The sequence below is a fragment of the Bubalus bubalis genome, chromosome 3, assembly GCF_019923935.1.
Source record: "Bubalus bubalis isolate 160015118507 breed Murrah chromosome 3, NDDB_SH_1, whole genome shotgun sequence".
In the NCBI taxonomy this organism is placed as follows: domain Eukaryota; kingdom Metazoa; phylum Chordata; class Mammalia; order Artiodactyla; family Bovidae; genus Bubalus; species Bubalus bubalis.
In genome coordinates, this window is record NC_059159.1 from 123,720,787 (window position 1) to 123,748,491 (window position 27,705).

Sequence of the window (27,705 nt, forward strand, 5' to 3'; positions counted from 1 at the left end):
TTTCACCTTTAAAGGCTTTGCTTAAAATGCAAATTTCCTCTCTGACTCCATCACAAACCTCTGCTGTTTTTTTTCAAAACCCACAGGTAGTTTTTTGTTTGGCTTCCCAGAAATGATTTTAACAAAGTAAGATCTGGCTAGACTTGGAGTCAGAGACCTTCATCATAGTGTTATCTATAGAACAATAAAAAACTACACATATCTAAAATATCCTATAACATGAAAATGAAATATTCTACAACTATTGAATTTTTAATAGCAGTCACAAAATATATTACATGTTGTTTGAAGTGGACAAAGTATATAATGAAGTGGTATATAGAGTATAATCCTGTAGTTCCAGTTTGAAAAACACATTCACATATAGTAGTTGAGAATGTAGGCCAAGTTAATCCATGCCTCAGTTTCTTCAACTAAAAAGTTAAATGTTTTTGCAGTTACTAAGTGAATTAATCCATGCAAAATACTTGGAACCAGTAATTGTTAGCTGCTACATACTCATGCACTAAATAGTGGGATTACAGGTGGTTTTTGTTTGTTTTATATTTTTTTTATGTATTCTGCATGTTCTTTGGTGAACATATCTTACTATCAGAAAATAATTTTATCTTAATGCTCACTTCCACTTGCAGAAGCTACACTCTAGCAAAGTAACAGTTCAGTTCAGTCACTCAGTCGTGTCTGACTCTTTGCAACCCCATGAATTGCAGCACGCCAGGCCTCCCTGTCCATCACCAACTCCCGGAGTTCACTCAGACTCACATCCATCGAGTCAGTGATGCCATCCAGCCATCTCTACCTCTGTCGTCCCCTTCTCCTCCTGCCCCCAATCCCTCCCAGCATCAGTCTTTCCCAATGAGTCAACTCTTTGCATGAGGTGGCCAAAGTAACAGTTAACATCAAATAAACCGTAACAGTAACTGTAGTAAACTTTATTGTAAAAAAACAAAAAACTACATCATGGCTTCATTTTTCATTTTTCTCACCCATAAGAATTTGGGTGGCAACGAGTAACTTTTTTATAAAAATATTTTATTTAGGACTGTAATAGACATTATGTACATTCACATCTTGTCTCCTGAAAATTTAATGTGGAATTCACCTGAGAACCTTTTCCCCAGGAAACCCAGTCTCTTGGTTCAGCTGACCCATAAAAAAACCCACATAGGTCCTTCAGCTCTCTGCCAATCTGGAGAAGATTTGTTTTCTTTGATCTGCTGTCATGTGTTCACAAGCTTCTAAAATGTTTGCCAAAATCAGAGTCTGCTGAATGGTTTTTGCCTTAACCCATATTCTTCCATTCATTCCAAATACTATCTCCAAGGGGTAGAGTTTTCCCACTTCTTGTAGGATTTCGCAGTCTGGAGCTAACAGCCTGGTGAGGACGGGAAACAAAACAAAACTTTATTAAGTGGCAGGGTGTGCCTTGACTTTACTTCAGGGGACTCTTCTTCTGGGCAGTTCTCCCCAGTCACTCAAAGCTCCACCAACATCATTGCAAAACAACAGGGCACATGAAAACATCTGCTCCCCCTTTTCTTCCAAGAAGCTTTATAACTTACAGGTATACCAGAGGTCACAATGGTGGGCTATCCTCTACAAAGAAACCAATCTCCCTATGCCACCAACTTCACAAAAAAATACATAAAGTTCTTCCTGCACATTGTCAGAGCACCTTAATTCTAGACTTTAGAACTGTAGCTTTTTTTATTGTCTCTGGTGCTAACAGAACAGTTTAACCTTGTTTTCCTGACCATGTAAATTATTCTTTGGTATTGAATTCAATACTTGGAGAAGAGTGTTGACTCTTTGAAACCACAAAATGTTGCTTGGTTAATAACATGCTTCTTTAAATGTCTTGAACTAATTCTGCAAATCTGCAAAATAAGTACCAAAGAGAGATATACAAGATAGCTGTGACCCTCAGCTTTAGGAGTAAAGCCGTTTAACAGGGCATAGCTTTGGGTAGGTAAAGATCTAAACCTAACAAAGAGAATCTGCCTCTGGGAACTATTAAAAGGACAGTAAAGCAGGAGCCTTTTGTGAATGTCTGCATAAGTCTGAGGGTCGCATCACTCTAGCTTAATTTGGCTCCCATTATAAGAGAAATATGATGATTTTGTACAATAATAAATTGCATCTGTATTCAAGTAACGTAGAAGGGGAAAGGCCAGTTTTCACATTTGGTCTGAGTATATATAAGGAACAACTGACATACCAGCAGAGAAGTCCAGATTCCATATCAATACAGAAACTATAATGACAAATATGTCTGAATTTTATGTATTCACATTGTGAGGATGGGGCTAAATGCAAGAGTTTACAACTGTGCTAAAATGGATACTGATTTTTAACTTCGAAGAAATACAGCCATTGTTATAGCCAAAGATTAGTCAGCTTTCTAAGAAGGTATAATATAAAAGACAACAGGAAAGCTGGAAAGCATCAGACTTACTTTCTAATTAAGCCCAAAGTGACTTTAAAAAGCAGACCATCCTGTCCAATCACACCCATTCCATTGGCTCGTCCACAGCTGTCAATACAGACCATCTCTGGTTCCATATCTTTATTAGCAACCACAAACTGGCCATAGATGAGATCTCCAACCTACAATGATAATTAAAAAAACATCATTTCCTCTCAGCAAACTATGCTATGCTGCTAAGTCGCTTCAGTCGTGTCGGACTCTGTGCGACCCCATAGACGGCAGCCCACCAGGCTCCCCCCTCCCTGGGATTCTCTAGGCAAGAACACTGGAGTGGGTTGCCATTTCCTTCTCCAATGCATGAAAGTGAAACAAAGTGAAGTCGCTCAGTCGTGTCCGACTCCTAGCGACCCCATGGACTGCAGTCTACCAGGCTCCTCCGTCCATGGGATTTTCCAGGCAAGAGTACTGGAGTGGGTGCCACTGTCTTCTCCGGAACTATGCTATAGGTGCTGCTATTGGCTGATGACATCAATGCCAGTCATCTGCAATTCTGTGGCTAAATGACAGACTACACTCCAGGATTCTCACAGTCCCGCTGGAGTTGCGTCCTAAAAGAAGGCAAATTAAAGTGTGTACCCTCATCCTTCCCTTGTCAGAAAATCCCCAGACTGGGAGCCTCAGCAAAGCCAGAGTGCCCACTGGGGTTACACTGTCAACTACAGTAGCCACTACTCACATGTAGTTATTTAAACTTACATTTAATTAAAATGATGTACTTAAAATGCAGTTTTTCAGTTGCATTAGCCACATTTCAAATGCTCAATAGCCATGTGTGACTTAGTGGCTCCCATAATACTCAGTGCATACGTAAAACGCAAGCATCACCACAGCGTTTTATTGCACAGCACTGCTTTAGGGAACTACACAAGAAACAACGCCTGGCATGCAAATTATTCAAAGCAAAACAACACTGGCAATTCATTGACTGTTCTCCATACAATAATTGCTTTAAAAGCCTCAAGAGTTGAACTTCAAAATGACAAAAACTATGGAAATGAAGAGTAAACTTGTTCCATTAAGTACCAACAACTGCTGGTGACTCAAGGAACTAGAGAGAACATTCTCTGCCTTTTAGAAGCATTTAGTTTCAGAGGGCAGTGGGGATATATATGTAAACAAACTTCATTCACAGCTGAATCCAGTAAGTAAGAAAAATGACTGAAAATTAGGGATGTTTTTACAGAGGGGTAGTGGTGCTCAGCCTGGGTCTTGAAAGACCAGAATGTGTTCCACAGGTTGAGAAGAGGATAAAGCAATCCAGACAGAGGGAACAGCATAAACAAAGGTACAGGAGCAGGAGATTATGAATTCAGTGGTACTCCTAAATAGTTCAGTGTAATTCAGGCAGGGCCACATGGAGATATAATTATGGATGACGGAAGATCTCTGGAAATAGTAATAGGTAGGTTTTGAAGAACTTTTTCTTTTGCAGAAAGGGGTATGAGAGGCTGTCAGCTCTTAAAAGCCTGGATGAAGGGGCAGAAGTGTACAGGCAGGATGTTACTAAGGAGATCACTGATTTAAGTCCAGTCAAAGAGACAGCCAAGGCCTGAACTTGCTAAGTGGAGATAAAGTGGTGGACATGTGGCAAATCAGAGAGACTCGATATGAGGGATGAGTGAGAAAAGGCAAAGAAACCTCCAAATTTCTGGCTTGGATGGACAGGAAGAGTGTGGCCATGCCAACTGAAAAGCCCAAGTTGAAACCTGAAGTAGCAAGACTGCTCCTCTTGTCAGCTGCAAAATGGGATTGTTGGGAAACAGTGATGTAACTGAAGCTGTGAGATATAAGTCCCAGGACCACATCCAGGAAAGATGGATGAGTGATACGGCAATTTACACCACCGTTCCTTCCTTCCTCCCCTAAGCCTCTGGCTTACTTCTTTGCCCAGTGTATATGGATATAACAAATAACTGATATAACCTTTCAATTCAGCAGAGATGAAAACATCCCCCAACATAGCAAATGTAAACTAAGTATGTGGCTTTGGTCCCAGAGGTGGAGCATCTGAAAGAACTCTTGAAGCCTGGAGTGATTACAAAGATGCTCCAAGATCATCCAATAGCACTAGGAAAATAAGACAGTTCCGGTAGCCTTCTGGATATATGAGTGTTTAGGAAATGGATATTTGCTACTTTTGAAACCAAAGGTCCTGTCATTACCTGCACATTAGGTCTGTTTCTTTTAGTTGCACCTTCAAATGCCAAGTAAGACAGGGAAGCTGGCTCACTCCCTCCAACATCAACTTTGAATATGTCTCCAGACTTAGCTGTCACTATGCCAATCACATGGTCTCCTTTCACCGGGACATACTACAAAAAATGAGAGAACAACCATAAATGACAATCATTTTTAAGACATCTTCAACAAGTCCTCAGCAGTTGTTATGTTTATCATTTAAATATTTAGAAAATATTTTAAAACCCATGTTTACAAATCAATACAAACCTTACAACAAACCTGATCATGTGTCACTCTCCCTAAAAGAAAACCAATCACATGATAAACTCAGATTTCCAGCTTCTAACAGTATTCATTTAAGTCTGTATCATCTTATCTCTTCTGAATCATTATCAGAAACTCCCTAGCTATTGTTTGCAAGAGTCCAGTGATACAGGGGTCCTCACAACCAAGCAAGGCCATTCTGTTGTTAGTTTCTTCCTATGTGAAATGTCTTACTTATTCTAAGAGAAACTGAACTCCCTGTGACATCCACTCACTGAACTTGATTCGATTCTTTGGAACCCCGAAAGGCAAGTCTGCCGCTACCTGACCTATGGGGATTTGAAGACAATGACCACGTCTCACAGTCTTTATCCTCTTATGCGCCCTTATATTCCCAGGCTCATTTCTTTCCTGGTCGCCCATCTAGGGCCACGTTCCAGCTGTTCACGGTCCCTCTAAAGGAATTGTAGAAGTAAGCACAAGACTCCAGTGGTTCTTGGCTAGCCTTATCAGAGGAAGGCTCCAGGGCCCCTTCCGTGCTTCCTAAGAGTATCCTCAGCCTTCTCCCGGCCGGACAACCCCTCCGGAGTCCCAGCTTACCCGCTTCTGCTGCGAGTCCACCCAGTAAACGCCACCGCCGCTGCCACTGCCAGGTTCCTTGTGACGGAGCCGGCCGCACTTGGTGACCAGCAGTCGGTCTCCGCAGCGCCGCAAGCCTGGGCCGCACACCACGCGTCCCCGGGAGCGCGCTGCGGCGTTTAGGCGCAGCGGTCGCTCCCCTGCACCTCCTGGGCCGTCTCCGTCCTCCTGATCTGGCAGCAGCAGCTCCTCGCCCGGCAGCACCACTTGATCTAGCACCGTCCGTGCTGCCCGCGCCCTGCAGCCAGCCAGGGACTCCGCTGGAACACCCGCTGCTTCGGCCATCACGGGCGTCACTATACACAGTTTCCGGCTTCCGGCTCCGCGACCAATCGCCAGCCCTCCCAAGACTTTCCGTTTCCGGCAGCACAGACTTGTGGGACTTGAACCTGTTTTCCAAAGTCCGATCGCGCTGGTCGGCGGGTTCCTTAATGATGGCTATGATTCTGTCTTTAGCTGGCCGCCCATCCAGCAGTCTGTTCGCAGGTCCGCAGGAGAAACGCGTAGCTTGAGTTAGTCGCGGAGCCTCCTCTCCCGGTGTCTGAGATGCACAGTGGGATATGAGACCCCGCCACCTTTGGTTTCGTGGAAACCTTGGGAACTGAGCAGGCCTTCGGGAGTTGGCTCTCTCTTCTGACTCTACCTTCAGAGGGACCGCTAATCTTTTACCAGGAAGAGTATTCAGTATTTTCTTTTGCGTAGGAAACTTTTATCTGTTCACGTTGTGGAAGACCAGAGAAGAATAGCAAGAAAATGAAAAGCATTAGTTTTGCTCCCTGTTTGTCTTTCTGCTAGGCTGTCAGCTAGTTCTCCCTTTTTTTTCTAGCGCAGGTCCTGGCACGAAATAAATAATACCTGGTGAATGCATGAATGAAAATGAATGTTGACATTTTGGTGTGCGTTTCCTTCCCCCTCCCCCTGAAAATATTTACATATCACATGCATATTTCCGTATAACTGAGCTTCCCCTCCACGGCCTGGGAAAATCAGTAACTGCAGTTAAATTTTTGCTACTGTTTTCCTTGGAGCACGGTTTAGTTGCCCAGGTGAAGAGCAGCTGAATTGCAAATCAATAGCACATCGGGTCTGCCCTTCTGACTTTCAAGGCTCTCACTTGAAATCAGTTTTCTCTGTCAACTGGTACCTCCAATTAGCGTTGGTCAGATTATCCAGTAGGAGTCGGAACTCCTGGGGACTTGGGAGGGCGTGGCCCTGACCAATGGCTTTTAGCTGTCTTCTGTTTCTACTGCTCAGCTCTTTGAGGTATCTGCTTCCAACCTGAGTCTTTAGATTTTTAGGATTTTAGACCATCTCTAACATACCTTCACAATTTTATAAGACGCTGGTGAATCAACTAAATACAATGAAGTGAAAGTCGCTCAGTCGTATCAGACTCTTTGGACCCCACGGACTATACAGTCCATCGAATTCTCCAGGCCAGAATACTTGAGTGGGTAATCTTTCCCATCTCCAGCAGATCTTCCCGACCCAGGGATCGAACCCAGATCTCCTGCATTGCAGGTGAATTCTTTACCAGCTGAGCCACAAGGGAAGCCCCAAATACAATAATAGAGGCCAACTGAAATGGAACTTTGGTTTTGCGACGGATTATTGCAAGAGCTGTTCTTGTTTGGCTACCTTTGCAGAAGGGATGGCGTAGATATGTTTTTCTCTCCTCCCCACTCCAACCCAGTTCCAGAGGGCCTGCATGGAGCAGGTAATCAGTGACCAAGACTACCTCTATCGCAGCTGGCCTAAGGCCATGCTGTACGGTACTCAATGACCTCAGGTCCCGGCCAGAGACAGAGGTCAGGAAATGATCCTTGGATTATCTCTCACGCACCTTTACGTCAATAGAGGAGCCTCTGTCAGAAACGTGGCCCAAATCTGGCTGAGGAGGTCTACCAAGGGCACTTCGGGCAGGTGTGTCCGCATGTGGGTGTTGGTCTGGTACATTGCCAAGTCCACAATGGCAAGCATAGGTCTGGAAAGAACAGTCACCTGAGACCGGAAGTTCAGGCTTGGAGGGCGGGTCGAAGGCCCCTGGAGGGCGGTGCCCTGCGCGACACGCCCAGAGGGCGGAGCACGCTAGAGGCATCCGGGTTCGTGCGCCGCGTGCCGCAGTGTCGGTTCTCTGCCGTCTCGGCGTCGTGCAGCCGGCGGTGAGTGAGCGCACGTGGCCGTGGCCGTGGCTGGCGCGGCGGGCAGGCCCAGGGGTGCTGAGGTCCACCTGCGTGAGAGGGTGGAAACCGAGACCGCAGCCAAGTGTGCGGAGCCCGGCTCGGAGCTGCGCACCCGGACTAAGGGGGCGCGGGTGGTGTGGGGGCTCGTTGAAAAGTTCGCTTTTAGAATGGCGCATGCAGCCTTTTTTGGGTATGAAAGTGGCCGCTGCCATTGGGGAATGAAGAGGAGGCGGGGGCCCGTGCAGTCGATGGCGCGCCTTTCATTGCGTAGCTTTCCGCTGATACGTGGGGTCTTCCGGGCGTATCCACCAGGGTGAATTAGGCCGGCTACTTGTTTGGGGGACTTGCGGGCCTGGAGCCTGTGCAGCAGGAGTGGTACCGCCCTCGACTGCGTTTGGGACATACCCCAGCATTTCTTAGCGTTTCCTTCGAGAAAATAACCACATTGCCCTTCGGAAAGGTTGGTCCAGACCGTGGCCTTCTGAACTCTTTCCCAGAACTTCCTCTTTAGAAATCTTTGCTACTTGAGAAGCTGGAAAAGTGCTATCTCATGGTTGCTTTTCTTTGTTGACTGGTGAAGTTGGGCGTTTTTGTCACTTTCAGTCAAGACTAGTTGAGCTTGTGCTCTGGACCAGGAATTGAGCTGGGCAGTGAGCCCGGAAACCAGCTGAATCATGGTCCCTGCCCTGGGGGAGATGACTGTCACCACATGGAAATACCAAGTGTAACTGACAATAACAACCTGATTTGTGTGTCAGCCCCGAGAGTACAAAAGATGAAATGATTACCTCTATGTCGGAGGAAGGTGGGAGTCAGAATAGATGTCCATAAAGAAGTAGAATTTGAATGAATCTTTAAATTAGTTTAGTTCACAGGTTTCTAAAAATTATGAATGAACTGCATGCTAATTTATATACAAAAATTAATAGGAAAAGAATCCATGAAAGTTAATATTTTTATTCAAGTGAAGAATTTAAATGAAATGCTCACAATTATCACTACACAAGTGAGAATCTGTTTGGAATAAACATTTTTAATCACAAATGATCATGGCTTGTGAAAACTAAAGAGAGCTTTAAAGGGTTTAAGAATAGCAGATATAAGGAACAGCCATTACTCCTAGTACTTAGCTCACCTAAGCAAACTCTCTTCACTGGCCTGGCCTGATTGAGACCTTGTTGTAGAGGACATTGTTATGGCTTGTTAAATGGCAGGAAGTCATTAGAAATCTGTGCCAGACTTCCCTGGTGGTCCAGTGATTAAGAATCCACCTTGCAATGCAAGGGACACCTATTAAATCCCTGGTCCTGGAAGGTCCCACATGCTGCGGAACAACTAAGCCCCTGCACCAGAACTGCTGAGCCAGTGCTCTAGAGCCCCATGAGCTGCAACTACAAAGCCCACATGCCATGTGGAGCCCATGCTCCACAAGAGAAGCCACCACAATCAGAAGCCTGAACTCTCCACAACTAGAGAAAGCTCACATGCAGCAATGAAGACCCACCACAGCCAATAAAGAAATAAATCTGTGCCAGTGGAACTTGCTGGAAATCAACCCTTCAGAACTTGCTGGCATTTCTAGGATGCGAGGGAAAGCTACTCCTGGGGAGGTGTTTCTTGGAAGCATCTGTTATAAAACTGCCTAATAGCATGCTAGGGGAAACTGCTGACTGCTGGGTGATTGCACCCACCAAACCAAACAGGAGCTGATGCTGCAGAAGCTGTGGTACTGCAGGAATATGCCAGAGAGCACAGTGGAACTACCAGCCAAATCTCATTCCTTCTGCAGTGCTTCTGCAGGGTATTCTGCCTACAAAGGTTGTCTTCATGATAGATAGCAAAGGAAAAATGTTTTAAAGGCCCAGATCCATTTTCTCAGAGCAGGCAGTGAAGGGTGATTTTAGAGCTGAGTGGCAATACATTGATAACTGGCCCGGAGTCTCATGAGAGGTTTTAAGATGAATAAATTCATCAGTAATAGCAGTAAGATAGAGTCTGCCTGGGCCCAGATGGCTTCACTGATGAGTTCTGCCAAATATTTAAAGAATTAATAGCCATTAATACAAACTCTATCCCAAAAATAGAAGAGGAGGAAACATAGCCTAATTCATTTTATGAAGCCAATACTACCCTAATATCAAAGTGAAAGGTATCACAAGAAAAGAAAATCATAGATCAGTATTCCTTATCAATATAAACACAAAAATACTAGCAAACTGAATATAGTAACCTACAAAAAGGGTTACATACCATGACCAAATGGTATTTATCCCAGGAATACCTGCTCTTTTAACATCTGAAATCAATCAATATAATACACCATATCAATAAAATAAAATCCACATTATCATCTCAGTACATGGATGAAAAGCATATGGAAAAGTCCAATATCCTGTTATGATAAAAAACAATAAACTGGAATTAGAAAGGAACCACTTAACCTAATAAAGAACATTTATGGAAAAACCCACAGCTAACATCATAATTAACGGTGAAAGAATGAAAGCTTTCTCCCCAGGGTCAAGAACAAGATCAGGAAGTCTGCTCTCTTCACTTCTATTCAGCGTTGTATTCAAGATTCTATCCTGGGCAGTTTGGCAAGAAAAATAAAAGGTATCTAGATTGGAAAGAAAGAAGTAAAACTTGCAGGTGCTATGATCTGGTATATATAAAATTCAAAGGAATCTATTTTACAATAGGAAAGAGAATTAAACATTTGGGAATAAATTTAACAAAAGAAATAACCTTAAAACCTTGGGAACTACAAAACACTGTTGAAAGAAATTAAAGATCTAAATAATTGGAAAGGTACCCTCATGTTCATGGATCAGATGAATTAGTGATAAACAGATTTAAAGCAGTCCCTGTCAAAATCTCTACTGTCTTCATTGCAAAATTTGATAAATGGATCCTCAAACTTAGATAGAAATGCAAGGGACCTAGAGAAGCACCACACCCTCCCCCCAAAAAACTGAAAAAGAATGAATTTGGAGGATTTATACTTCTGCTTTCAAGATTTACTACAAAGCTTACAGTAATTAAGATAGCCAGAGGCATAAGCATAGATGTACATCAGCAGAATACAATTGAGAATACAGAAGTAAACCCTCACAATTGTGGTCAATTGGTTTTTGACAAGGGTGCCAAGATGATTCATTGGGGGAAGAAAAATCTTCCAGTACTGTTGTCCCAAGTAGTGTTGGAACAACTGGATATCTACAGGCAAAAGAAAGATGCTGCATCTGTCTCTACTGAAACTACCAAATTTATGCACACCCCTGGGATGCAGAAACTGGTATATTAAAGTCATCACATGAAGGAGTTTCTATACCTGTGAAGGAGTTTTATACCAGAAAAAGCCCCATTGCCTTACTCTTGTCAGATAATTCTCTAGCTTAATTAATATTTTATGTCACATATGCCTGCAGGAACTACTTAGTTTACTTTTGCTCTAGGCTAAAAACAATATATTTGAGGAAAAACATGGTTCCCACCTTTGAAAATGTGTGTCTCACTTCTAATTTTCCTTTAAATAATGTAGGTGATGAGTTTTAAAAGTCTACAAGGTTTTCAAAGGAAAAAAACTGGTGGTTGCCAGGGGTAGGGAGAAGGGGAGTTAAAGAGTTTCAGTATGGGAAGATGAGAAAAGTTCCTCTAGTCCCTATCCCAAGAGGCAACCACCTCTTCTCCTGTACACTTAGGTCAGACTCTAGGCATTACTTCGTTATCAGAGTCTTAAAACAACTATGGCAAAAACAAAATAAAACTATGGCAGGGTACAGAAGTTTGCTCTTCTTCCATTCTGGCAAAACCTTTTCCAAATCTCACTCTAAAACTAAACATGATATTTTATACCCCCCATACATGCAGGATTTTAAAACTGCTATACAGACGACATTTCATGCACTTCAAATATACAATTAAGTTAGTTTTAGTAAATGTATTAGTAGTGCAACCATCACCAAAATCCAGTTTTAGATCACCTCTGCTGCTGCTAAGTCACTTCAGTCGTGTCCGGTTCTGTGTGACCCCATAGACGGCAGCCCAGCAGGCTCCCCCATCCCTGGGATTCTCCAGGCAAGAACACTGGAGTGGGTTGCCATTTCCTTCTCCAATGCATGAAAGTGAAAAGTGAAAGTGAAGTCGCTCAGTCGTGTCCAACCCTCAGTGACCCCATGGACTACAGCCTACCAGGCTCCTCCATCCATGGGATTTTCCAGGCAAGAGTACTGGAGTGGGGTGCCATTGCCTTCTCCTCAGTCACCCTAAAAAGATCCCTCATGTCCATTTGTGATCAACATCTTTCCTACCCCAGTTCCACACAGCCACTAACCCACTTTCTGTCTCTCTAGCCTTTTCTGGACACTTTACATAGATGGAATCATACAGCATGTAGTTTCTTTGTGTCTGGGTTTTTTTCACTTAGCATGATGTTATTTAGGTTCATCTATGTTTGTAGAATGTATTAGTAGTTCATTGCTTTTTATTTCTGAATAGTATTCTACTGGGTTTGTCAAAAAGTTTGTTCAGGTTTTTCTGTAATATCTAATGGAAAAATCCAAATAAACTTTTTTGCCAACCCAGTATTTCATGGATACACTACATTTTGTTTATCTATTTACAAGTTGAAGGCCATTGGGGTTGTTTTCACTTTTTGACTCTAATGAATAATACTGTTAGCATTTGCATACAAGCCTTTGTGGATGTATAAGTTCATTTCTCTAGGATAGAGTACTTATGATAGGAATTGCTCGGCTTGTGATAAACTTATTATTTAACTTTTTAAGAAACTGCCAAACTTTTCTAATGATGCTGTAGCATTTTACATTTCTCCCACCAGTATATAAAGGTCCTAGTTTCTCCACATCCTCACTAATACTTGTTATTGTCTTTTTTATTAAAGTGGGTATGAAGTATTAATTCATTGTGGTTTTATTTTTAATTTTCCAAATAAGTAATAATGTTGAGCACCTTTTCATGTACTAAATCACCATTTGTATGACTAATCTGGTGAAATGTCTATTCACATCTTTTACCCACTATTAAAATGTGTTATTTGCTTTCTTATTGAATTATAAAATATTTTAAAATATATTCTGGGTACAGATCCCTTATCAAGTATATGATTTGCAAATATTTTTTACTGGTCTGTGGATTGTCTTTTCATCTTTGTAATGGTGTCTTTTGAAGCATGTTTTAAATTTTGATGATATCCAGTGTACCGATTTTTTCTTTTTGGATTGTGCTGTACTGGTTCAAAATCGGGAAAGGAGTATGTCAGGGCTGTATATTGTCACCCTGCTTATTTAAGTTACATGCAGAGTACATCATGTGAAATGCCGGGCTGGATGAAGCACAAGCTGGAATCAAGATTGCCGGGAGAAATATCAATAACCTCAGATATGCAGAGGACACCACCCTTATGGCAGAAAGCAAAGAAGAACTAAAGAACCTCTTGATGAAAGTGAAAGAGGAGAGTGAAAAAGTTGGCTTAAAACTCAACATTCATAAAACTAAGATCATGGCATCTGGTCCTATCACTTCAAGGCAAATAGATGGGGAAACAATGGAAACAGTGAGAGACTTAATTTTGGGGGGCTCCAAAATCACTGCAGATGGTGACTGCAGCCATGAAATGAAAAGATGCTTGCTCCTTGGAAGAAAAGCTATGACCAACCTAGACAGCATATTAAAAAGCAGAGACATTACTTTACCAACAAAGGTTTGTCTAGTCAAAGCTATGGTTTTTCCAGTAGTCATGTATGGATGTGAGAGTTGGACTGTAAAGAAAGCTGAGTGCTGAAGAACTGATGATTTTGAACTGTGTTTTGGAAGACTCTTGCGAGTCCTTGGACTGCAAGGAGATCAAATCAGTCCATCCTAAAGGATATCAGTCCTGAATATTCATTGTAAGGACTGATGCTGAAGCTGAAACTCCAATACTTTGGCCACCTGATGTAAAGAACCAACTCACTGGAAAAGACCCTGATGCTGGGAAAGATTGAAGGCAGGAGGAGAAGGGGACAACAGAGGATGAGATGGCTGGATGGCATCACTGATGCAATGGACATGAGTTTGAGTAGGCTCTGGGAGTTGGTGATGGACAGGGAGGCCTGGCATGCTGCTGTCCATGGGGTTGCAAAGAGTCAGACACCACTGAGTGACTGAACTGAACTGAACTAGTAACCACTGGTAGTGGAATCCTGATGCTGGGAAAGGTTGAAGGCAGAAGGATAAGGCTGTGGCAGAGGATGAAATGGTTAGCATCGTCAACTCAATGGATGTGAATTTGAGCAAACTCTGGGAGATAGCGAAGGACGGGGAGCCTGGCGTGCTGCAGTCCATGGGGTCACAAAAAGTCAAGAAACAACTTAGCGACTGACCAGCAACAACAAAATGGAACCCAGTCTCTATATTTTAGAATCATGAAATATCTGACATTTTTACAGAATTAAAGTTTTAACCTATAGTTCACCAATAACAGCTGTCATTTTACACTCATCTAATGTCAAGTACTGTGCCTGTGTACATACCTCAGATGGTTTCATCAGTTGGCTTTTTACATTAGAAAATGTAAGCTAACATTTTACAGACTTTTTAAAAATACGTATTTGTCCTACAGGTTTTTAAAAAATAATTATCATTTTAAATTTGTTTTATTATGGAAGATTCCAAACATAAAAGGTGGCAGACTACTATAGTGAACTTCCATGTAGCCAAAATAGAACCCCAGTGGCCACCAGTCCTGCCACATCTGTACTCATGGGAAAAACAATTGAGTCAACATTTAATAATCAGGCAGTTTTACTTGAAAATTTCTGATGAGCTAATCCAGAACACCCAGTATGAGTTCAAAGATTGGAAAGAATAATATCACCTTTACATTGTTTTTCTTTCAGTGTAGTATCAAACTGGCAAACAAGCAGGGCAGAGAGTCAAGGACATAGAATCACAGAATCAAGGACATAGCTGCCCCCCTCCCCACTTCCACAGAGAAGTGTGCACAGTTCAGAGGTGACTGTTCCAGGTGAAAAGTCCAGCATTTGGGGCTTAGTGCCCTGAGAAAGTGGAAAATGGAGGTGGCTGTGTTTTCTGATTTTACCCACAATCACAGGAGGTGCTTCCTTGCTGTGCTAGGTATGCTAGGTACATAGTCCTGTGTCCTGTTTCTTGCTGCATCATCAAGCAGACAGCAGGTCTTATTTTGAACTTCAATTTGCAGCTTCTCTTGAAAAAGTTGTGACAGTGCTGATCCTGAACGCATTCCTGGTAGCTGAGGTCTGGTGTGCCCCAGTGGAGGAATATACAGTGGTGACATTTAACGTTCAGAGGACAATACCTGTAAAGCTCCTGCCAGTAAGCCTGGTGAAGTACTAATGGAAGTTGTTCTTTTAAAATAGTATTCTGGTTATCCAAGGTTCAGAATGAAAATTTTGCAAGTGTTTAAGGGAATAGGTCCCTTACAGTCCATGGGGTCGCAAAGAGTCGAACACGACTGAGCGACTTCACATTCACATTCATTCATTCAAGGGAATAGGAGGACAAGACCTGACATTTATAGATTAGTTTGGATTTAGGGACTAAAAAAAAAAGTAGTAGTTGTCCTTGGCAATGAGCTTGTATATACAACACAGCACAAAGATTATAAGCGTGGACTTGGGAGGTAGGCTGCCTGGGGTTGAATCCTGCTCTGTGACTTGTAGGCTCTTGTGACTTATCCTTCCTGTGCCTATTTTGAGATGGCACAGAGAATGAGAAATGTTTTCTCATTTCTAAAATGAGAACAAGAACAGTACCGACATATCTTGAAATAATATATAGATAAAGCAGCCAGAATATTAGGCATGTATTAAGCATTTTCTGAGTGTTTACTTTTTGTTTATTTTTAAAATAAGCTTATGTGATAGGAGCCCTTTACTTCTGATTCCATTGTTTTCTTTGGGTTAGAGAAGGTTCATTGATTGAGAAGACATGTTTGCTTTCTCTTTCTTGTCATTCTGATTTTTCTTGGCAATGCATGAGTTCTGTCTCAAGTATTATAAAAGTAAGCATCATGTTACATGTGAACTGAAACTGAGAGGTCATTTTGGTACCTCAGAGGACCTCTGCAGCCAGACCCTGGGAACTGTGTCATGAACAAGTCTCAGTTACTCTCAGTTCTACCTCTTTTTGTCTGTCTGCATCTCCTCCTACCACCAGTGTTCTTCATGACCCTCTATCCTGAGTCTTTTCTCCCTCTCATAGCTGCCGTTTACTCCTGATTTTTCTCTTGCTCCTTTGGTGCATAACTGACCAGCATGACCTCAGTGGCCTGGCTTTACCTCATGACTTTTCAGCTCCAGCTCTCATTGCCAGCTAGCTCACTCCTGATTTCCCAGTTCAGATCCCAAAGAGTATGAATCTAGGTGGGCAGAGCTTTTTGTCCTAGTAGCCTCATGGAGCAGTGGCCAGTCTGTGGCCTGGATACTCAGATACTTGCCCCACCCTAGCTAATGGGTAGGGAAAACTAAGGTAGAAAAGCTACAGAGTTTCACAGCCTAGGCCTTCCCCTTTAGTAGGATGTATATGCTGGCACATAGGTGAGGTGTCAGATGTGAAAGGCAGGCAGGTAGGCTGCTGCATACAGTAGATAGAACCCATCAGGGGTCCCCAGAGGATGTGAAGTTGCTAAGTCGCTTCCGTTGTGTCTGACTCTGTGCAACGCCATGGACTGTAGCGTGCCAGGCTCCTCTGTCTATGGGATTCTCCAGGCAAGAATACTGGAGTGGGTTGCCATTTTCTTCTCCAGGGAATCTTCCTGTCCTAGGGATCAGACCTTAAGTCTCCTGTATTGGCAGGTGGGTTCTGTGAAGGGAGCTGTCCAGATCTTTTCTGTGGGTCTCATACTGAATATATAAGCAAATGTCAATTGATAGATCCATAATGTACCCAATATACTTTAATCACACGTTTATTTTAAACCTGTAACACTTTATTTAATACACAATATTTACTAAGTGCAAGGCTCTGTTTTAAGAGCTTTGTGTGTATTAACTCATTAAATCCTCATAACAGCTCTATGAGTTGGTATTATTACAATTCATACTTTATAGGTGAAGAAATGGAGGGACAGAGAAGTAGTGTGCCTCTGGTTACATAGCACATAAGTAGCAGAGTCAAGATTTGGACCCAGGCAGTTAGGCTTCAGACAGCCCTATATTATACTATCTTTCACAGTTGGATTACTGACCAGACTGAGTTTTCTAGGAAAGCATAATCTTGTTTTCTTGCACTCATTTTAGAACCTTGTATGGTAAAATGCATGAAGAGGCTACCCATTACAGAAGAGCTAAATAGACATTTCTCCAAAGAGGACATACAGATGGTCAATAGGCATATGAGAAGATGCTCAAAATCTCTAATTATTAGAGAAATGCAAATCAAAACTCTAGTGAGGTACCATCTCACACCAGTCAGATTGGCCATCATTAAAAAGTGTACAAATAGCAAATGCTAGAGAGGATGAGGAGAAAAGGGAACCCTCCTACACTGTTGGTGGGAATGTAGGTTGGGGCAGTCACTGTGGAAAATAGTAGGGAGATTCCTTAGAAAACTAAATACAGAATTACCATATGTTTGAGCCATCCCACTCCTGGGATTATCTGGGATATCCAGATAAAACTGTAATTCAAAAAAATACATGCATCCTTATGTTTATAGTAGCACTCTTCACAGTAGCCAAGATGTGGGAATGTCCATTGAGAGGTGAATGAATAAAGAAGATGTGGTACATATATACAGTGGAATACTACTCAGTCATTATAAAGAATAATGCCATTTGCAGCAACTAGAGATTATGATTCTAAGTGAAGAAAGTCAGAAAGAGAAGACAAATACCGTATGATATCACTTATATGGGAATCTAAAATATGACACAAATGAACCCATCTAGAAACAGAATCATGGACATGAGAACAGACTGGTGGTTGCCATGGGGAAGGGGGTTGAGGGAGGGATGCAGTGGGAAGCCGCAGTTAGTAGATACAAACTTTTATATATAGAAAGGATAAACAACAAGGTCCTACTGTATAGTACAGGGAACTATATTCAGTATGTTATCATACACCATAATAGAAAAGAATATTAAAAATAGTGTGTACATATATATATATATGTATGTATACATGTATGTGTGTATTACTGAATCACTTTGCTGTTCAGCTGTAATTATTCCAACATTGTAAATCAACTATAATTTTTTTAATGTAAAAAAAATAAAGAGGTTGCCCTTTTAGGTTTATGTTGGTTTTTCTCAGTTTTCATTTAGAATAAATGTAAAGTTTTTAGTTTTCTATATTTTTTAGTTAGATTCTTTTTTAAGAGACAGGATTGTAAAGTGAAAATAATGAAGACTTTGGAGTCAGATAGACCTGAATTTTATCTCTGTGTGACGTAATCCATCTGATCCTTAGATTTCATATCTGTAAAGTACAGGATTGCTGGGAGTTTGGGGGAGTGTATGCAGAAAACCTGACACATACCAGTTGCTCATTATATGACAGTTATTGTCATTGCTATTGGCAGCAGATGATATGTATAAATCCCGGCCATCATTTGGTAGCCTTAAAAGGCTTCAGAAAGTCTTCATGGTGTTGAAGAACCCCAGGAGGTTTTATTGTTATTAGGTGGTATCTGAGCTGGGCTTTAAGGCAAGCATTGTAGATATGTTATTTGGACCATCATGCCCTCAATATCCTCTTCTCATGTCAGACATTATCAATGGATTACAGCATTATTTCTTGTTGAGCTCAGAATCCATTTCATGATTGCTCAAGAATTGGTTGTAGTTAATGGGAATTGACCCCGGAAGTACCATTTTTTCTTTAAGTCCAGATATACAAACAAGCTATCCAAGCCATTCCTTGAGTAGCCCATTCCAATCCTGTCTTTGTTTCCTTTCAGTCTCTTCTTCGCCTTGTGACCAATAAATTTTGGAAAAAGTTGCCTCTGGTGACCCTGAACTTGCGCCTTTATGAGTCTCAGCAGCAGGAAGAGAAGTCCAAACCCATCAGCCGTTACCCCATTCCCTACAAAAAGGACCTGCCTTTTGACATTTTAGAGCTCATGGAGGAGACAGAAAAGAAGGTGAGACACTCGCCTCATGCAGAGAGCCACAGCCAGTGCAGACCTTTGTTGGCTGGAGTGTAATCCCTGGAACTGGTTGCCGCGGTCTGCCCCAGTTCCCACTGTGCATGAGCCCTTCCTTTGGGGTTCCCAGTCAGAAGAACATGCACTTTTTCCTCTTGTCTTAGGCACACCATTTTAAGTTCTGGAACTCTGTCACTCAGTTCTCTGCCCATTGTGACCTGTAGCTCCCTTTAGCACCATAATATGGTGTGGAGATAGAACCATGAGATACGTGCCAGATACTTCAGTAAATGTGAGAGGTACCTTGATCCTTCCTGCAATTATGTATTGAAAAATTAGAAAAATAAGCAAAAATTTCAAAAATAAAAATTCCACCAAAGTCAGTCACTTGTAGCACTTCTTCCCTATTTTTTTAAAATAAATATACATGTAACTCTTTTAATGAGATCATGTTAACATGAACACTTTTCTGGGTTAAAACATCATGTTTAATGGCTGCATGATATAGCACTGTATAATAGAGATGTTTTAATTTATTTCAGCAATCTCCCAATCTTGGATATTTGTGACTTGTAACATGTTTATACAGATATCTTTTTGAACATCCCAGAATTATTTCTTGAGGATACTTTTTATTATTTAAAATTTTTTATTTATTTGTTTTTGGCTGTGCTGGGTTTCGTGTTGCTGCATGTGGACTTTCTCTAGTTGGGGTGAGCAGGAGCTAAGTATGCAGCCTTCTCATTGCAGTGGCTTCTCTTGTTGTGGAACAGGGGCTCTAGGTGTGCAGGCTTCAGTAGTTGTACACAGGTTTAGTTGCCCTGAGGCCTGTGGTATCTTTCATGACCAGGGATTGAACCTGTGTCCCCTGCATTGGCAGACAGATTCTTAACCACTGGACCATCAGGGAAGTCCAAGGGTACTTTTTAAAGTTGATGGTTTATATTGTCAAATTATAAAACCCTTGTCTGAATGCAGATGTTTACTCTAAACTTTGTTTTTGAAACTTGGTGCTGAAACTTTGTGGATTTTTTTTCCAGACAGAATCTTGTATGTAAATCCATTTATAAGTATATAGAAACCCAGCTGCTCTGGTGGGAAAGGTTTGGAGCCCCCAGCCTCTCTCTCAGTACCTGTCTGTACCTCTTCACATCATCACCTCTTCCCTAGCTCCTGCCCCAGCAGACATAAATGGTTCTTTTACCATGTCTTCTAGATCAGTAATGAACTTTAGCATCTATTATCAGTTAGAGTGCTTTCAGCTACAGGTAACAGAAAATCCAATTCAGTTGATATAACAGCAAGGACAATTCAGTGTCTTGTATTAACAGTAGGTCCAGACACAGGGTGATTTCTGGATTGTTAATCCAGTTGCTCAGTGATATCAAGGATCAAGTTCTTTGCCTTTTTAAGCTCTGACTTCCTTGATATGAGAACTGTGTGTTCAGACTTGTGACCTCCTGGTTCCTGGGTATAACAGCAGCAAACATTACGTCCTTGCATAGCTCCTAGAATGGATGTGGAGGTCACACCCTTTTCCCATATTCCTTTTGTGGGGAGAAGTCTCCCAGCTGATTTCCCTTCATTTCTCATTTGGCATAATGGCGTCACATGCCCATTCCTAGGCCAATCACTGACAAGTAGAATAGAATCACTATAATTGGTTTAGATCAATCAGGATTCACCCAGTGGGGATGGGGAAGGGTTTAACCTTCCCTGGAGCCCATGGCAATCTAATATCTGAACAACGTCCATATCCACTGTCAAGGGAAGAGGAAAGAAATGGCTACTGGGAAGCAGTCAGTAGTTTTCTGCCATAGCGTCCCATTGGAAAACATACTGAGGGACTTCCCTGGTGGTCCAGTGGCTAAGACTGTACTCCCAATGCACGGGGCCTGGGTTCCATCCCTGGTCAGGGAACTAGATCCCACATGCTACAACTAAGAGTTCACATGCCACAACTAAAGATCCTGTGTGCTGCAACTAAGCCATTGAGCCACAGCCAAGATCAGAGATTCCATGTGCCACAAAGACACAGAGCAACCAAATAAATAAGTAAATAAATATCTTTTTTTTAAAAAAGAAAAGAAAACCCAATGTCAAAATCGCAAACATGCCTCTTAGATTTGGTTTGGCTTGCGCAAGTCAGTCAACCTCTCTGGGCCTTAGTTTCCTTATCTGTAAACTGGGATAATGATCCTTGCCTTACCTACCTTAGAGAGTTGTGGAGAAGAAAAAACGAGATTGGATGTATGAAAGAACTTTACTAATATCAAGGCTTGTTACTGATTTAATTCTTAGAAATAAATGAGCACCATCAGCCCCTCTGTGAAAAGGGAGGTAATAAGTATAGCCTAAATTCTAAGAAATATCATTTAGTTTACATACAACTCTCTAAATTTTATAAAATGCCTTACTAAAAAGAAATTACATATGCCTTTAGAAGTAACCCTTATAATCCCCTAAAACGTGAAAGGATGTGTGGGTTGTGCTTTGACACAAGGCTGTGGCCTTCTTAAGACTGCATCTGGCATTCAGCAGACAGTATGGGGACTACCAGTTACTATTTGCCAATCCTGTTCTTAGTTGTCATTTTACATTTCCCTGTTTCTCTCCTTCCCTGCAGACAGGATTTTTACCAAATGTATTTAAAGTGTTGTCTCACCGGCCATTGGAATTCAGAGCCTTCTTTGCTTATTACAATGTCATCTGTAACAAGAAAACAGGTAAGTGGGGGGCGCGGGGGAAGTGCTAAGTCATTTTTAGATAAGATCCAGGTGCCTGCTCGCTAGAGTTCATTCCCACATAGTCCCAGATTACTGTGGAGCTAGGGAGAAGCTCAGAAGGACTGGAGCTGGCAGAGACATTGTCTGGATTCTGACGCTGAGGTCTGAATGTTACTTGATGGTTATAGGTATAGAACGGAAATAAGTTAGATAATAACTCTGGCTCGACTTTCTTTGTGCTCAAAGGCCCTCTCTGGCTCCCTACAACACCCTGGATAAAGTTCAGGGACTTTAGACCAGTAATCATGGATTTCTTGCTTAGGATTCAGGTTAGGCTGCTGTTGCTCAGACCAAAGACACATTGATTTAAACAAGGTATTTTTTCTCTCTGTCTCTCCTATAGTCTCACATGAGCTTCTGAGGGGCAGTGTAGTGTTGTTTGCTATCTGGAATTGCCCTTGCTTACATGCTTATGTGGATTTACCACTACTACCTGCAGAAAAAGAAAGAAGGGTATGTGTGGACACATATCCCTTCCTTTATGGTCATGACATGGAAGCCACACCCATCAGTTCCATTTACCTCCCATTGGCTAGACTTGCCTCACATCTAGCTGCAAGGGAGGCTCTCTGGCCATGTGTCCAGATAAAACTAAGGGATTTTATTATTAAAGGAAGAGTGAGCAGCAGAGATGGGAGGCAGCCTGTCACCATGACTCTCTATGGCTTGACACCAGCCTGCCTCCCAGCCTCATTTCCTTCAGCCTCTCTTCATGTTCTGTCCATTCAAGTCAAAGTGAACTGTGAATTATGCTTTACTCTCCAAAGCACTCCAGTCTCATGATATCTCTCCTCTTTAGCTTGGATCACACTTTACTGTGCCTCTGGGCTGCCTTGACTCCTATCCATGCTTTGTGAATCTGAACTTTCCATCAAAGTCCATCTCACCTGCCTTCACTTATGAGGGACTCTTTCTCCTCTGACCTCCCACAGCCTCCCTCATTTGTCCTTTTCCAGTGGCATGCAGAGTGCTGTCTGCTGTATCTTCCACAACTGCCTCAGCCTCTCCATCCTAGAGGGAAGAGATAGGTCCTGTGTTCAGAACTGATTCTGCCATAAATCATGATGTGAGCTTCAACAGAGTACTTAAATGTCTCAGTGCTTTGGTTTTCTAACTAGTAAAATGGTATTAATACCTCCTCTACAGAGCTGTTGTGAAGATTATCTAAAGTTCCCAGATGGTACCAGGTACCAAAGTGGACTCTCCCCTTCTCTGCCTTTCTCTACCTAGAGGTAGCATGGCCCCTGAGGTTGGAAAATGTCTTTTTTTTTTTTAACCTCCTTTTCAAAAAGTGTCTAGTACCTGATGCGCCTCAGAAAATACTTTTTTTTTTAAGAAAATACTTCTTGAATTAGTAATTCATTCACGTATTTTCTGAGCAACTATTATCTGTTAGGCATTCCTCTGGGTATACAGTGGTGAACGAATCAGAAAAATGCATAGACTTTCAAGTATATTCCAGAGAGGAGAAAATAGTGAACAACTTAAAATAAAAGAACAAGTTGACTTCAGAAAGTGTTAAGTATTGTGAAGAAAATAAAATAGGTTAGCTCATAGCACAGGACTGGGAATGAATAAGTGAGCAGATAGGCGCACAACTGGCTAAAATATGGCTGAGCCTGTTTAGGTTCTTCTGAGCTGCTCTCCAGGCTTACGGCAGCTCTTCTCTCTTCTCCCTCCCCAGGCCAGCTCAGCAGAGCTGACAAGGAACTCATCATTTTGGTGACCAGCCTGGCCAACAGGTGCTCATATAGCGTGGTTGTCCACAGTGCCCGGTACAGGGTCTTTTCGAAGAACCCAGTGCTCTCTGACCAGGTGAATGCCCACCTCCCCGTGACAGTTTCCCATTCCTGTACCCACCTGCTTCGGTGTGCACGTGATGTTTGGGACGAAGGGATAGCTAAGCTCTAGCCTTGTGCCAGACCTGACATTCTCTTAAATGCACACAACTCCCTAAGTTGAACCTTATTATAACCCTTTTACCTTTGAGGTTCAGACCTGGAATTAATGTGGGGTGCACAACTAGAATGGCAGAGTCCACTTTCAAAGTTTACACTTTCTCTGCTACATTGTATAGTATGCATTTTCCAGTATGAATTTAGTCTATGCGTGCGTGTCCAGTCGCTTCAGTCGTGTCTGACTTTTTGTGACTCTGTGGACTGTAGCCCAGCACGCTCCTCAGTCCATGGAATTCTCCAGGCAAGACTACTGGAATGGGATGCCATGCCCTCCTCCAGGGGAATCTTCGCGACCAGGGATTGAACCTGCATCTCCTGCATTACAGGCAGATTATTTACTGTCTGAGCCACCAGGGAAGCCCTTGTGAGTTTAGTCTATCCACTAGTTATTCTTAATGGGCTCTAAACAGTTTTTTTAAATTAATTAATTTATTTTAATTGGAGGCTAATTACTTTACAGTATTGTAGTGGTTTTTGCCATACATTGACATGAATCAGCCATGGGTGTACATGTGTTCTCCATCCTGAGCCCCCCCTTCCATCTCCCTCCCCATCCCATCCTTCAGGATCATCCTGGTACACTGGCCCTGAGCACCCTGTCTCATGCATTGAACCTGGACTGGTGATTTAAGATTTCTTTTACTTCGTACAGCTGGCCCCAAGCTTGGGCTTATCAGTCTCCCATTCTGGAACTGCCCCTACCTGCTCTTTCCCACCATGACTGGTTGTGAAATGGGTCTCAACCCCCCAGCCAGCAGCTTACTCTTGTTTCATCCAGAGTCAGGCTGTTTGAATGTCAGAGGTCGTGCTAATTCTTCCTAGAGAAATGAACCGAGGATAAAGACACAGTAAACATGGGTTTGTCACCAAGTTTACAAAACCCTGCTCATCCCTACAGTGAAATTCCTGATCTTCTGACCCAGATGTTTCTTCAGAAACAGATGTTTCTGTTCTATGCATTTATTCCTGAGGGAGAGTCTTCAGTCTTTTCCTATCCTCCAACCTTCCTTCCTGACCCCACCTGAGTGGAGACCTTGAAAATTGTTCCAAGGGCCTCTGTTGCCACCCAAAAGCTAAACAAGACAGGTATATCATCACCTTTGCCCTTCTCAGAGCTGCCTGCTTATTCACCAGAACTTTGCTCATCCAGGACCAGTCTCAAACATAGTCTCCCTAGTGATTATAGGATGTACTATCACACCATTTGCTCAACTGTTCTTCCGATTTTTAGGTAGTTAGTGTGTGAGTGTGTGTGTGTGAGTGTGTGTGTGAGTCACTCAGTTGTGTCTGACTCTTTGTGATCCCATGGGCTGTAGCTCACCAGACTCCTCTGTTCATGGAATTTTCCAGGCAAGAAAACTAGAGTGGGCTGCCATTCTCTTCTCCTGACCCAGGGATTGAAACTCAGGTCTCCTGCATTGCAGGCAGATTCTTTACTGTCTGAGCCACCAGGAAACCCCAGGTCATTAATGGTTTCCAGTATTTTGCTTTAGTAAGGGTAATGATTATCAGTATAGTCACTGGAATCAAATATACTTGGATTCATATCCCAGCTCTGCCACTCGAGCTGTGTGACCTTGGGAAAGTGTGTGAACTCTTTGAGCTTCAGTTTCTTTGCCAGTAAAATTGGGAGTGACTAATAAAAAACATTACTTCCTAGGATTTTTATAAGAATTACATGAGATAATGAATATGAAGCATTGAGCACATTCTTAGCACATAGTCATTGCTTAAGTATCAGCTATTAATTTTGCAAATTAATAGCTGATACTTAAGTGGGGATAAAGGGATAATTATCTGAGCTTCACTTTTCTCATACAAAAAGGTTGATATTTGCGGGCCCTTATGTATTAAGAGTCTCTGAATCTTGGTTCCGAGGTTTTTCATGCTATGGGTGTTTAGAGGAGAAAAAAGTACTTGTAGTTGGAGTGAGCAAAGATTTCCTGGCAGAGCTAGAGTTCCAGGTTTGCATTATATTGAACTTGACCAAGATACTTCCTGTCTGTAAAGTTTATTTTGGCCTCACTTCACCTCTTTACTCTGACTTAGGTTTTTTCATTAATGCTGCTTTTGTTAGGCCATGTGTTTTATTGGCTATGTTGTGATGGACAGAGATTCTGTCTCTGTGTGTTTTCTTACAGGTCTGTATCAACTGGAGAAAGTCTGACCTCCCTGCCCGGGAAAAGGCAATGCTGGAATTTGCACTTGCTATTTCCCAAGCTGATGACATAACAGATGACCATTTCAAAAAGCTCGAGGTGCATGGCTTCAACCAGGAAGATGCCTGGGATATAGCTGCAATTTCAGCTTTTTATGCCATGTCCAACCGCCTTGCTCATTTTGTCAATCTTGTTCCCAACAAAGAATTCTATTTGATGGGCAGAACCAGTGATGTCAAAGACATCAGGAGTGAACCTGCTGCTCCTGAAATATAAAAGCCTGAACGGAAAGGCCAGTGTTTACATTTCTAGCACATTTCATTATAAGACACCAGTTGGGAAATAATTTTTTAAAAAATGTTTAGTCAACGGATAGGGAAGAAAGTAAACAAATTTGTTCTCTGCCTCCTTAATGAGATTGATGCTAAAAGGACATGTGATGGATATCACATGTGGTTTTGCTTTCTTTTTTTTTTTTTTTTTTTTTTACTTTTGTTGTGATTGGAAAGGCGCATCGGGATTAGAAAAGAGTATCGGGGCAAAGGATTTCAGAAGATGCTTCAGACATTTTGATATGGGATATCAAAATGATATGGGATATGCTATATCCCAATGCTTCAGACAGAATTGATATCTGTGAATTTCAGCAGTTGAAGTTGAACATTTTTTAGTTTTTTAAAAAATAGCATTGCATAGAAATTGGTCTATAGACTGCAGTTTGAAATAGATTTCTTGTTAACACAGTGGTATTTAAGGGCTCTGAAAGGCAGGTAAATAGAAGCATGTATAGAGTTGTTCTGTCTTTAATGCCTTCTCTGGTAATCTCTAGTGATTTTTATTTTTTTTCACTGAGAGGTTTTAAAATAATGGTGAAACATTTTGAGTAGAAGTGTAAGAAAAAAACCCCAAACCTAATACTGCTAAATGGTTACCACAACCACCACCTTAGATTTGTGGCTATCTTAACTTTTCAGGAATCATTTTCGCTATCTAACTTTTAGATGTACATGCAAACCTACAAAATGTTTTTGTTTCCATTGGATTTCTTTAGATTCTCTAAGTTGCCAGTGAACAGTTCTTAATTAGTTTGGGAGCAATAGTGAGTTAATTTTGAATTGCCTGAACTGTGAAACCTGATTATCTTGAGACAGCACAACTCTTGTTGCAGAGCTCTGTTGGAATTATATCTTAAATACTTTGGAATATGTAACCTTTTAACATTGAGTTTTGAGGGAAGGAGGCAGACAAAGGAAAGAAAGTTGAGTTTTATTTTACTTACTGAGAAAGTTAATAATGTTGGTGAATATCATGGTCAAAGTTTTATAGACCAAAGAAATTTTAGCCATTGGCCATAACTTGGAATCAAGCAGAGGACCTTTAATAAACATTTGTTGCAGTCAGAAGTTGTGGGTCACTAAGGGACATTATTTGTTAATCATAAAACAGACCTCTAAACCTTACACAAGGAATATCTCCAGAAGAATGTCTCCCTTGATCTTCTCTCAACACCAGACACTTGCTTCTTGCCCATGTTTCAGTCAGCTTATTGAGTAACTACTAACTTTGCTGGTGGGAGGACCTGCTGAATGTTCAGCCCTGTCTAAATATCATTCCTTTCCTCCTGGCATCTTTCAGACTATCCTAAACCGTCACCAAATCACAGCTTTCTGTAACTCAGTTCTTGCTCAAGGCCTGGAAAGTGAAAGTCTCTCAGTCATGTCTGACTCTTGGTGACTCCATGGACTATACAATCCATGGAATTCTCCAGGTCACAATACTGAAGTGGGTAGCCTTTTCCTTCTCCAGGGGAATCTTCCCAACCCAGGGATCGAACCCAGGTCTCCTGCATTGCAGGCAGATTCTTTACCAGCTGAGCCACCAGGGAAGCTCCAAGGCCCGGAAGGGTTGTCATTTCGTATA

At 42.0% G+C, this 27,705-nt stretch overlaps 2 protein-coding genes across 3 annotated transcripts; one reads left to right on the forward strand and one right to left on the reverse strand.

Moving 5' to 3' along the window:
- Positions 1-911: 911 nt before the first annotated feature.
- On the reverse strand, positions 912-7,543 carry EXOSC3 (exosome component 3). Of its 2 annotated transcripts, none has more exons than XM_044940050.2 (4): positions 7,416-7,543; positions 5,534-6,285; positions 4,651-4,800; positions 912-1,375 (listed from the first exon to the last, which is right to left on the reverse strand). In XM_044940050.2, the coding sequence occupies exons 2-4, from the start codon at positions 5,855-5,857 to the stop codon at positions 1,283-1,285; spliced, it is 567 nt and encodes a 188-aa protein (XP_044795985.1). In that variant the 5' UTR covers positions 5,858-6,285; positions 7,416-7,543; the 3' UTR covers positions 912-1,282. The 2 variants fall into 2 exon arrangements, with proteins under 2 accessions (XP_044795985.1, XP_006063540.1); XM_006063478.4 differs by lacking the exon at positions 7,416-7,543 and adding an exon at positions 2,456-2,607 and having other exon boundaries at positions 5,534-6,257.
- Positions 7,281-27,188, forward strand: LOC102391904. Its single transcript, XM_045164720.1, has 7 exons — positions 7,281-7,289; positions 7,430-7,495; positions 7,555-7,734; positions 18,697-18,879; positions 21,509-21,608; positions 23,353-23,483; positions 25,768-27,188. Exons 1-7 carry the CDS (start codon positions 7,281-7,283, stop codon positions 26,059-26,061), a joined length of 963 nt encoding a protein of 320 aa, XP_045020655.1. The 3' UTR covers positions 26,062-27,188.
- The last annotated feature ends 517 nt before the right edge of the window (positions 27,189-27,705 follow it).

Excerpts from the sequence above, each read along its gene's own strand:
- EXOSC3 (XM_006063478.4), bottom strand. The coding sequence starts at position 5,857 with ATGGCCGAAGCAGCGGGTGTTCCAGCGGAGTCCCTGGCTGGCTGCAGG. Across the intron at positions 4,801-5,533 it reads TGGACTCGCAGCAGAAGCGG|TATGTCCCGGTGAAAGGAGA; the intron begins GTAAGCTGGGAC and ends CATTTTTTGTAG. Across the intron at positions 2,608-4,650 it reads GAAACAGACCTAATGTGCAG|GTTGGAGATCTCATCTATGG; the intron begins GTAATGACAGGA and ends TTATCATTGTAG.
- LOC102391904 (XM_045164720.1), top strand. Across the intron at positions 7,496-7,554 it reads ACCAAGGGCACTTCGGGCAG|GTCTGGAAAGAACAGTCACC; the intron begins GTGTGTCCGCAT and ends TGGCAAGCATAG. Across the intron at positions 18,880-21,508 it reads TGGAGGAGACAGAAAAGAAG|ACAGGATTTTTACCAAATGT; the intron begins GTGAGACACTCG and ends CCTTCCCTGCAG.